Here is a 12,411-nt window from a genome sequence, read left to right on the forward strand (position 1 = left end):
ATGTGACCAACAGAAGTGACACTTTCATTCAAAGACAATAATGGCGCTGAAGCCATTGCGATTTATGGTGGTCCCCAAGACATTACGATTGGTGGGAAGTGTTTCTTAATAGGGTGTGTGATTACCACGGACGGTAATGCATGCTCTGGAACGTGCTTCCATGCTGGACAGGAGGTCAGTATGGAGATCACGTGACACGGCATTCTATTCCTTCATTTGCGTGGGTGACAACTGCTGGATGGTAGATGGAGCGTGTGGGCGTCTTCCCAACGCATCATGCCGGCCGCTGTGGCCGAGCGGTTCTAGGCGCTACAGTCTGGAACCGCGCGACCGCTATGGTCGCAGGTTCGAATCCTGCCTCGGGCATGGATGTGTGTGATGTTCGTAGGTTAGTTAGGTTTAAGTAGTTCTAAGTTCTAGGGGACTGATGACCTCAGATGTTAAGTCCCATAGTGCCCAGAGCCATTTGAACCCAACGCATCCCACACATTCCCGATGAGATTTAAGTTGGGTGAGCAGTCAGGCCAGTCCATTCGGCAAATATCCTCTCGCCCCAGGAGCTCCTTCATCTGTGCTATTCGATGCTGTCGCGCAATGTCATCCGTAAAAATGAAGTCAGAGAGAAATGTACCCTCGAAAAGACGCACATGAAGGAACAGTGCTGCAATATCGTCGACTCCTGGGTATGGCGTGTTCAAAGATGTCCAGATCAGAAGGCCCACGCAACGTTGCACTTGCACCATCAAAATGTTCAAGTTCGCAGTTGTTCCTGGGATGCATTACGTGCTCCTGCATTTCATCACGTGAGGGTCGGACATGATCGTTTTGGTGCTTCAAGTGTTACGGTGTGGGAAGGAATAATGTTACTAGAGGATAGTGATCTCTAAATCTGGTCAACATTACTGTGGTACTGTACTCCTTCCCTATGTGCATCCGTCCACGGGTGCATTTAGCCTTGTTGAGTGGAATGAACAGTTTAATGAGTGTGGAATAATGATGTTGAATAAACAGAGGAAAAATGAAAGTAATGTAGCAGATATGAAACTAGCGATAAATTTAACATCAAAATCAATGACTCCAAGGTAGATGAAGTGAAAGCATTCATCCACCTAGGAAGCACAATGACTTACAAAGAATGAAGCGAGGACATAAAAAGCAGATTAGAATAGACGAAGAGGGTATTCCAGTCCAACAGAAATATACCACTGTCAAATATCGATTATTTCAGGCAGAAATTTACGTATAGAGCGCAGCATTGTATGGAGGAGAATCACAACAACCCGAAAAGAAGAGAATCGAAGCGTTTGAGATGTGGTGTTACAGAAAAATGTTGAAAGTTACGTGGGCTGATGACATTTGGAAAAAGGAAGTACTCTGCATAGAGAACGCTAACAAGGAGAAGGGACAGAATGACAGGACATGTGTTGAAACATCAGCCAACAACTTGCGTGGTACTAGGAGGGCTGACCAGGGTGAAAGCTGGAGGAGGGAAGGAGGGGGGGGGGGGGGAGAAAGGAGGTTGGAGTACAACCGACAAATAATTGAGGACGCTAGGTACTCTGAGAATAAGAGATTCACATAGGAGATGAAGTTGTGGTTGCTGCATCAAACCAGTCCGAAGACCAATTTAAAAAAAGAAATGAAGCTTACATGCCTGGTCTGAATTAAGATACTGTCGTTTTACGACCAATTTCATAACAGTTTTTTATTGCAGTGGATGAATCAGCGGGCTAATCTGGCGACCATACCAGGACTCTCATTGACATATGGCAGCTCCGACAGGGTCGCCATATTAGTAAGTTGTTAACTGCTGAAAAATTCGGAGTAGGTATTAAAGTCCATGGAGAAGAAATAAAAACGTTGAGGTTCGCCGATGACATTGTAATTGTGTCAGAGACAGCAAAGGGCTTGGAAGAGCAGTTGAACGGAATGGACACTGTCTTGAAACGAGTGTATAACATGAACGTCAACAAAAGCAAAACTAGGATAATGGAATGTAGTCGAATTAAGTCGGGTGATGCTGAGGGGATTAGATTAGGAAATGAGACGCTTAAAGTAGTAAAGGAGTTTTGCTATTTGGGGAGCAAAATAACTGATGATGGTCGAAGTAGAGAGGATATAAAATGTAGACTGGCAATAGCAAGGAAATCGTTTCTGAAGAAGAGAATTTTGTTAACATGGAGTATAGATTTAAGTGTCAAGAAGTCGTTTCTGAAAGTATTTGTATGGAGTGTATGGAAGTGAAACATGGACAATAAATAGTTTGGACAAGAAGAGAATAGAAGCTTTCAAAATGTGGTGCTACAGAAGAACGCTGAGGATTAGATGGGTAGATCACCTAACTAATGAGGAGGCATTGAATAAAATTGGGGAGAAGAGGAGTTTGTGGCACAACTTGACGAGAAGAAGGAACCGGTTGGTAGGACTTGTTCTGAGGCATCAGGGGATCACAAATATAGCATTGGAGGGCAGCATGTAGGGTAAAAATCGGAGAGGGAGACCAAGAGAAGCAGATTCAGAAGGATGTAGGTTGCAGTAAGTACTGGAGATGAAGAAACATGCACAGGATAGAGTAGCATGGAGAGCTGCATCAAACCAGCCTCTGGACTGAGGACCACAACAACAACAACAACAACAACAACTGCTGATTCGCCCACTGCACTACAAATGCCTGTTACTTTCTAAACTATAGGGCCGTAAGTGAGCGAGAAGTTTAAAAAAAAATCCTGTTTAATACCGGAGTGGCGCCGTGCCTCGCCGTGTTGGAGCGACCAGTGCACAGCGTTAGCGGTGCTCGCTGCAGAGCTGCTGGCGCGGGCGTACGTACCTCGACTTTGGCGACGGCGGCGGGCGGCGTGGGCGTGCTGGGCGCCGAGTGGTTCTGGTGGTGCTGCTGGTGCTGGTGGTGCTGGTGCTGCTGGTGGTGGTGCTGGGCGGCCGCGGCCGCGTGCAGCCCGAAGAGCGCCTGCGCGTGCGCGTGCGCGTGGGCGTGCGCGTGCGGGTGCGGGGGCGGCAGCACGGGCGGCGGCAGCAGCGTGCCCGAGCGCAGCAGGTGCGCCTGCAGCTGCTGCAGCTGCGCGCTCGCCGACGGGTGCAGCCCCACCGCAGGGCTCATGGCGCCTGCGAGAGAGCAGCAGTCCGGTGTGGGACCCGTCCATTTTCACTCTATCGCCACTACTTGTTCTATCTACATTAATGTGACCACCTCCTATGTTCGACTTCAGCCAGCAATAACAACTCTCACATGGCAGGTGGCAGCACTAGCAGCCGGCCGGTGTGGCCGAGCGGTTCCAGGCGCTACAGTCTGGAACCGTGCGACAGCTACGGTCGCAGGCTCGAATCCTGCCTCGGGCACGGATGTGTGTGTTGTCCTCAGGTTAGTTAGGTTTAAGTAGTTCTAAGTTCTAGGGGACTGACGACCTCAGAAGTTAAGTCCCATGGTGCTCAGAGCCATTTGAACCAGCACTAAAGTGCGCGTCATTTATGACGGCGGCCGAGTTTAGGTTCGTTCTGCGCATCTGACGTCACAAAACACAGTCAGCCAATGAACAGAGAACGACGTTGCCAGAGCTTGACTGCAGTACAGAGCACAGACGAGTGTCTTCAGTTTTAGAAACGTTCAGTCATAAATAAAGCAATTGAACAACAGCAATGTCTTGATAGCGCACTTTCTATAAAAGAAAGTTTGGAAGAAGCATTCTTCATACCAATCGCTTCATATTCTAATAATTAATTAAACCAAACAAGCAATAAGCCTCCTAAATGAGGTGATAGCAAGGAAAGGTGTTTGTATCATTCTCACTAACCGCTTTTTCGCAGTAAAGAGCAGCGGTAATTGTTTATTTCCTATTGTATTTCGACGAAACGTGAATAATTAATTGTCATAGCAACAGAGTTTATCGGTATTTTGCGTGATATTTTCAAGACCTCCGCGTGATGCATCGAATAACGAGCTGCGTTAGCGTAATGGTTAAAGTGTATGGCTGCGAAGTGAAAGGTTATGAGTTCAAACCTCCTTCAGTGCTTAATATTTTCTGTATTTAAAACAATATCGAAGTGTCTTACTTCATGAATTTTATTCGTTTGAATGTAATTTTTGGAAATTTCTAGTGGCAACTAAAATCGACCATATGGAAAGTATACGCTGTGGACTTTTACCTCTGCAAACTCTTTAAAATTTCGTGCAATGGTTTACTACATCTATAATGCTGCACAGCAACTGCGTTGAACATCGAAACAAAATTAAGTCATTTATAGCGGGAAGGTATCAGTCAAGAAGACGTCTAAAATTCAAATTTTTGGGCCAAATAGTTTTTATGAAATCGAATGATAAAGTGTGTCAAAGCAGTCTAAACACCATGTGTCTGCACAGGCGAGCAATGCTATGATGACAAAATCGCGCACATCGCGGAATGCGGGGAGCACGTCTCTGTAGCAGCGAAAGGGTTAATGCGGCCGTGGTGGCTTTAGCTCATAAACTGCGCGCTCCCCCCTAAACGTAAGTTTGCGAACTATTTTATGGCGCTGCTTCTCTTGGCGCGTACAACTGGCAACGCACCAATCTCCCGCGTCTGGGTGGGCATGCGCGAACCACCAAGATAAAAGAATTGAACTATAGCAGTGGAGGGGGTATGTCGGGGTGGGATTGGTCAGCAGTGCAGTTGTTGTAATGTGGAAACGGAGCAACTTATCTGACGTCCAAAAGGGTACGTCAGCTATCGGGCCGAGGATGGAAGAAGTTTCAAAACTGTTAAGTCTGGAAAGTCTTCACGTGGCACTACGGTTGAAGGATACTGTGAGTGGGAAATGAGCTGTCCAAAACAAGAGCCAAGGAAACTGCAGTGCACCACAGGTCAGAGATGACCGGGGTGAATGACGATGATGTCGTGTGACTAGGGCCTCCCGTCGGGTGGACCGTTCGCCGGGTGCAAGTCTTTCGATTTGACGCCACTTCGGCGACTTGCGCGTCGATGGGGATGAAATGATGGTGATTAGGACAACACGACACCCAGTCCCTGAGCGGAGAAAATCTCCGACCCAGCCAGGAATCGAACCCTGTCGCGCGGACCACTCAGCTACCGGGGGCGGACACCGGGGTGAATGATGGCGGAGGAGATGTGTACGTATGGTCGAACAGATGTGCAACTATCTAGCGAATGACTGTCTAGATGAATTGAAGGGCTAGGGACAGTGTCTCATCGACGACTGTTCAGCGAGTGGTGACAGGTGGCTGTTTCAGATGAATAATGTTTTATGCTCGTTTGGACGGATGGCCATTGGCGTGTACGTCCGTGCAACAATCGTCAGAAGGGTCCAGCCCCCAGTATAGTGTTTTCGTGGCAATGTCTGGGTGATTTCGTCATTCTGGAAGGCGCAATGGATCAACATAAGTATGCATTTACATTTGGGAATCACGTCCACCCCTACACGAACTTTGTATTTTCCTCAGCACGATGGTATCTACTGTCAGGACAATGCAGCGTGTGACACAACTGTCAGGGAATGTGTGTGGTTTGAAGGGCACCTGGATAAGTTTACTGTACTCATCTGGCCACCAGGCTATCCGTATTTAAACCCAGTCATGAATTTGTGGGACCATCTCGATTCGGCTGTTCGCACCACGGGTCCTAAACAGACAAACCTATCGCGTCGGAGTCGGCGCCATCCCACATCCCTGTCCGTATCTTCCAGAACCTCACTAACTCTTTCCTATGTGTCCACATTGCGAAAGTTGATTATTCGGGCTTACGATACCAACGTGACTCAGTTCTTAAGGTGCAGAGGGACCGGGCCCCACCAGAAATTAGTAATGCAGTTTTATACCGCGTATTCTTTTCAGTGTTTTATGAAACAGTTTGAGTATGACACGATCTGGTGCCAGAGAGAGTTACGAGTGTCCAACATGGAAAGGGAGGACTGGACCTTGGGGCTGTACATCGCATCCACATTGAGGCCATTAGAGATGGAGCACGAGGTCGGAATGTTCCAAGGGTGGGCAACGAAGCTGCCAGACTGGAGGTAATCAGCCGCAGTTTCCTAGGATCCGCTGCAGGAACACAGGACGCTCCTTCCTCGAGCCAGCCATCAGCCCATCGTTCCACGGTGACGGAGCTGTTATCCTCAGCCGGGGCCAGAGGCTCGTGGCCTGTAGCCCACTCCCAGCTGCCTCAGCCCTCGGGGCCACCACGGATGGACTGGTTCACACGTACACCTCCTCCCCCGCACCTCGACGAGCTCTGTTGCCTGTCACGTTATCTGTCTCTCACCCGCACCTGTGCACAGTCTCTGGGGATTTCCCCTTAACGCACCTTCCTGTAGGTCAATTAGGGCCGTTGGAAAATATCGATATATCGGTATATCAAACAGTAGATATCGAAATACCACAGTTTTCAAATTTATACTGACTTTTTGATCGCCCTGTATTTCGTTCCAAAGATGGGCAAACAAGTTATTAAGGATGTGGTCAGGATGTCAGTGTTACTCACCGGCGGAGAGGTGTCCGTAGCTGCCGCTGGCGCTGGAGGAGCGGCTGCCGGCGCCGTTGACGATCGAGGCCAGCGAGTTGGGCGAGAAGCGGATCATCGAGTTGATGTCGAACGAGTCCGAGTACGGCGACGAGGACAGCGCGCGCTTCCTGCTCTGGCGCAGGCTGCCCGGCCGCGGACTCGTCAGACGCGAACCTGCAGCACCGCAAAACACCTCCTTCCAGCCAGCTGCTTCAGCCACCAAAGACGGGGGGGCGACCGTGGCAGTGTGTTCCGGGCACATTACAGCACGGTACACTGCTCCCGCAGAAACACACACACACACACACACACACACACACACACACACACACACAATTTGTTTGTCTACCACATTCTGCGGAGTACTGGACCAACTGCTGTCCCATCTTTGGGCAGCCGTCTGGCTAGTCTTACCCCTTGTGGTCGTCCACATTTACACATTTCACCTCGTCTTGTGAATCCCATCCTTTCCACACAAACCTTCCAATTTCTTTTCCTTGTCTTCATTCGTTAATCTCGTATTCCTCACTGATCTGTTATCGACACATTTCTTCTTTCGTCCCACAAGGTTACTCCTAGTTAACTTTTATCTTTTTCGTTTCTGCTGCAGATGTCAAACCTGGACGCACCATTGTTTTATACAGGGTGTTACAAAAAGGTACGGCCAAACTTGCAGGAAACATTCCTCACACACAACGAAAGAAAATATGTTATGTGGACATGTGTCCGGAAACGCTTACTTTCCATGTTAGAGCTCATTTTATTACTTCTCTTCAAATCACATTAATCATGGAATGGAAACACACAGCAACACAACGTACCAGCGTGACTTCAAACACTTTGCTACAAGAAATGTTCAAAACGTCCTCCGTTAGCGAGGATACGTGCATCCACCCTCCGCCGCATGGAATCCCTGATGCGCTGATGCAGCCCTGGAGAATGGCGTATTGTATCACAGCCGTCCACAATACGAGCACGAAGAGTCTCTACATTTGGTACCGGGTTTGCGTAGACAAGAGCTTTCATATGCCCCCATAAATGAAAGTCAAGAGGGTTGAGGTCAGGAGAGCGTGGAGGCCACGGAATTGGTCCGCCTCTACCAATCCATCGGTCACCGAATCTGTTGTTGAGAAGCGTACGAACACTTCGACTGAAATGTGCAGGAGCTCCATCGTGCACGAACCACATGTTGTGTCGTACTTGTAAAGGCACATGTTCTACCAGCACAGGTAGAGTATCCCGTATGAAATCGTGATAGTGTGCTCCATTGAGCGTAGGTGAAAGAACATGGGGCCCAATCGAGACATCACCAACAATGCCAGCCCAAACGTTCACAGAAAATCTGTGTCGATGACGTGATTGCAGAATTGCGTGCCGATTCTCGTCAGCCCACACATGTTGATTGTGAAAATTTACAATTTGATAACGTTGGAATGAAGCCTCATCCGTAAAGAGAACATTTGCACTGAAATGAGGATTGACACATTGTCGGATGAACCATTCGCAGAAGTGTACCCGTGGAGGCCAATCAGCTGCTGATAGTGCCTGCACACGCTGTACATGGTACGGAAACAACTGGTTCTCCCGTAGCACTCTCCATATAGTGACGTAGTCAACGTTACCTTGTACAGCAGCAACTTCTCTGACGCTGACATTAGGGTTATCGTCAACTGTACGAAGAATTGCCTCGTCCATTGCAGGTGTCCTCGTCGTTCTAGGTCTTCCCCGGTCGTGAGTCATAGGCTGGAATGTTCCGTGATCCCTAAGACGCCGATCAATTGCTTCGAACGTCTACCTGTCGGGACACCTTCGTTCTGGAAATCTGTCTCGATACAAACGTACCGCGCCACGGCTATTGCCCCGTGCTAATCCGTACATCAAATGGGCATTTGCCAACTCCGCATTTGTAAACATTGCACTGACTGCAAAACCACGTTCGTGATGAACACTAACCTGTTGATGCTACGTACTGATGTGCTTGATGCTAGTACTGTAGAGCAATGAGTCGCATGTCAACTCAAGCACCGAAGTCAACATTACCTTCCTTCAATTGGGCCAACTGGCGGTGAATCGAGGAAGAACAGTACATACTGAAGAAACTAAAATGAGCTCTAACATGGAAATTATGCGTTTCCGGACACATGTCCACATAACATCTTTTCTTTATTTGTGTGTGAGGAATGATTCCTGAAAGTTTGGCCGTACCTTTTTGTAACACCCTGTATATTTTCTCCTTGGCAACGGCCTTGCCGCAGTGGATACACCGGTTCCCGTCAGATCACCGAAGTTAAGCGCTGTCGGGCGTGGCCGGCACTTGGATGGGTGACTATCCAGCCGCCATGCGCTGTTGCCATTTTTCGGGGTGCACTCAGCCTCGTGATGCCAACTGAGGAGCTACTCGACTGAATGGTAGCGGCTCCGGTCAAAGAAAACCATCATAACGACCGGGAGAGCGGTGTGCTGACCACACGCCCCTCCTATCCGCATCCTCTACTGAGGATGACATGGCGCTAGGAAGGTCCCGATGGGCCACTTGTAGCCCGAAGACGGAGTGCCATTTTCTCCTTAGTCGGCATAAATTTCTTTGTCAATATAGTATTTCGCAGGCATCTCGCTACCCTTACTAACTTTGTGACTTGACTGTTCACATCTGTGGTCGAATCTTTACGTAGCTGATGATGAGAGTCTCTAGATAATTATAACTCTTAACTCGTTCATTGGACACACTATCTACTTGTAATTCACATCATACCAATGCATTTGATATTACCATAGCCTTAGGTCTTTTAGATGAGAGTTCTGTGTTATATTGCTTAGCAATTCTATAAGATTTGTGAAGTAACTTTTCTACATTAATCTCCTTATTTGCTATGAGTAGAGCATCATCAACGTAACATATAATACTTATCACTGTCTTCCCCATTTAATAGCCCTGTTTCTTTCTTACATCTTCAGTGATTTGGTCTACTATTAAGTTGAACAGGGCTGTGGTGCAGCCCGTGGAACGAGAGGGTAGTGGACCGACTGCCCGTCCAGCTCTCTACTGTCCACCGTACTGGTGGTCGAATGGAGCGCCGTACCACGATAACTCCCCGCCAATCTCGTCGCCCGCTGTTGTCCGTGGTGGTCGCAACCGAGACCCGTTTACTGTAATGTCCACGGACCGAGGCAGATAATCGTGACTTCGGCATAATTATTGTCTTTGAATCTCATTGTGCGTTGCTTTCAGGTACATTCTTTACTGTAATACATGATTTCTTTCTATATGCACTCCAAGATTCATCGAGCAATATTACACGGCAGCGAAACACCATCTCAAAGTTACTACCGTCCTTAACTTTTTCCAGTTCCTGAAAGGCCTGTTACAGCATCCAGTACGTATGATTCGAAGAAACGAGCAGTCTTGGTTGTAGTGTTTAAAATTTTTATTACTACCCAACGACGCGTTTCGCCCTTATTTAGGCATCTTCGGATTGGCTGATATTTAGTAGCGATGGGCAGGGTAAAGCGTGGCTACTCTGCCCACAGGCCTGATCTGCCTGAAGTAAGAAACCTTGCAACTGTCCAACTCGTCACAGAGTCAGGGTCGTCTTGGCTTCAGTGTGTACCACTGCCTCTGTGCGTGTTGTAAGGGTGTTTTCTGTTACATTATTGACAGAACAGAAGAACGAACTCTAGAGGTAAGCGAATTGTGACGGATTATTGCCATAGCTTAAGAATATAACCTTAAAAATTTACGTGTACCACGCACAATAAAGTGAAATTTTAAACTGTTCTTGTTACCTGTATAAGGACAGAGGTTATACAGTGTGGATATCAACAAATACTGCTCACTTTTTCCACAAACGTCTGATTTGCCGCATCATCATTGCAACGTCTGCACACGGGGCTGTACCGCCCAGTACACGTGGGGCTGATGTTTTACTGCGAAATTCTTGAGAACGCGTTTTCTTGGTTTCTTTTCAGATGGTCCGCACATGAAAAAGGAAAATGCCAAGAGCTTCATAGTCCCAGGGAGATATGAAACAAGTAGTAACAAGTGTTACAGGCAGCTCCTCTGAATAAAGTGCCAGCAATGTTCTACATGTTTTCACTTAGTGTCTGTGGGTGCTGAAGGACGAACAATGTTTAGTTGTGGTAAATACTTGTGATTTTGGCACTGTAATACACTGGGAAGAATAGCACGTTGACTGCGTGCAACAGACCCATCATTTTTATATACTGTGATTTCTCCTTTCTTTATGTGTTTAGCCGGCCGCTGTGGCCGAGCGGTTCTAGGCGCTTCATTCCGGAACCGCGCTGCTGCTACGGTCGCAGATTGGAATCCTGCCTCGGGCATAGGTGTGTGTGATGTCCTTAGGTTGGTTAGGATTAAGTGGTTCTAAGTTCTAGGGGACTGATGACCTCAGATGTTAAGTCCCATAGTGCTTACAGCCATTTGAACCATTGTATGGTATTCACAATGAAAATAACACAATCGTACCACACTGACAGATTTTTAAAAAGTTTCATGTCATATTATACAAGGCTTACAGTTGAACTGAGCGGAATAGTCCTGCTGCACCCTGCATATCCCCCTTGTCAAAGCTTTAAACAGCACACCGCAGTGTCCTTATTACAGCGTGTGGCGCAGTCCACAGTAAACCAAACGAGATGAGGCCTACAGGAAAGCTTCATATCCAGTGTGACGAGTCCAACCAGAATACGCATCACTCGTTCGGTAAGTTTACCATGTAAAGCTCTACTGTAGGCCTCATTGCCATTGGACTTGGCCACATGCCATAAAAAGGACACTGCAAAGTGTTTTTTTAAAGCTCTGACAAGGGACATTTACCTGCTGAGATATTTTATGCGCAGTACCTCGTGCACCCATTGCTACCAAATATCAGCCAATTTGGAGATGCCTAAATAAGGGTTAAACACGTCACTGGCGAATAATAAAAAATTTTAATACGGCAACCGAGACTGCTTTTTCCTTCAGTCCTTAAGTTCCGCACACCAGAGTATAGGGTAAGGTAGGCAGGTCAGTGGCTGTACTCACCGTCCAGCGAGAAGGCGAACTCGGCGCTGGCCACGGTGGAGGCGGCTGGCAGCTCGGTGAGCGACCGCGGCGCCAGGTAGTCGGGGCTCAGCGCCAGGCCTGCCAACATCGTCAAGGAACATGTCACTACCATCATAATGAACAGTAGTCCGGACTCAGCGCCAGGCCTGCCAACATCGTCAAGGAACATGTCACTACCATCATAATGAACAGTAGTCCGGACTCAGCGGCAGGCCTCCCAACATCGTCAAGAAACATGTCACTACCATCATAATGAACAGTAGTCCGGACTCAGCGCCAGGCCTGCCAACATCGTCGAGAAAAATGTCACTACCATCATAATGAACAGTAGTCCGGACTCAGCGCCAGGCCTGCCAACATCGTCAAGGAACATGTCACTACCATCATAATGAACAGTAGTCCGGACTCAGCGCCAGGCCTGCCAACATCGTCGAGAAAAATGTCACTACCATCATAATGAACAGTAGTCCGGACTCAGCGCCAGGCCTGCCAACATCATCAAGAAACATGTCACTATCATCATAATGAACAGTAGTCCGGACTCAGCGGCAGGCCTGCCAACATCGTCAAGAAACATGTCACTACCATCATAATGAACAGTAGTCGGGGCTCAGCGCCAGGCCTGCCAACATCGTCAAGAAACATGTCACTACCATCATAATGAACAGTAGTCCGGGCTCAGCACCAGGCGTGCCAACAGCATCCCCATCTACGGGCTCTGTATGGTAACTGTTTGTGATGTATCTCAGTGTTGTAGAGGACACTGAGACGAACAGTTTGACCTAGGGACACTATCGAACCGGGAAGCAACCTCAGATTCGCCTACAAAAGGTACCTATTCTG

The 12,411-nt window shown here is 48.0% G+C and overlaps 1 protein-coding gene and 1 pseudogene across 1 annotated transcript in view; one reads left to right on the forward strand and one right to left on the reverse strand.

Moving 5' to 3' along the window:
- Positions 1 to 12,411, reverse strand: part of LOC126428019 (transcriptional activator cubitus interruptus) — a gene marked incomplete at its 5' end in the record, with an annotated part of 197,882 nt that overhangs the window by 128,492 nt on the left and 56,979 nt on the right. Inside the window, 4 exons of the mRNA XM_050089899.1 lie at positions 2,828 to 2,926; positions 3,014 to 3,120; positions 6,486 to 6,680; positions 11,548 to 11,646. Of these exons, the coding sequence (XP_049945856.1) occupies positions 2,828 to 2,926; positions 3,014 to 3,120; positions 6,486 to 6,680; positions 11,548 to 11,646 (500 nt within the window). The remainder of the gene's footprint in view (positions 1 to 2,827; positions 2,927 to 3,013; positions 3,121 to 6,485; positions 6,681 to 11,547; positions 11,647 to 12,411) is intronic.
- Positions 8,743 to 8,859, forward strand: LOC126428579 (5S ribosomal RNA; annotated as a pseudogene).

Source organism: Schistocerca serialis, chromosome 12, assembly GCF_023864345.2.
Source record: "Schistocerca serialis cubense isolate TAMUIC-IGC-003099 chromosome 12, iqSchSeri2.2, whole genome shotgun sequence".
Lineage (NCBI taxonomy): Eukaryota > Metazoa > Arthropoda > Insecta > Orthoptera > Acrididae > Schistocerca > Schistocerca serialis.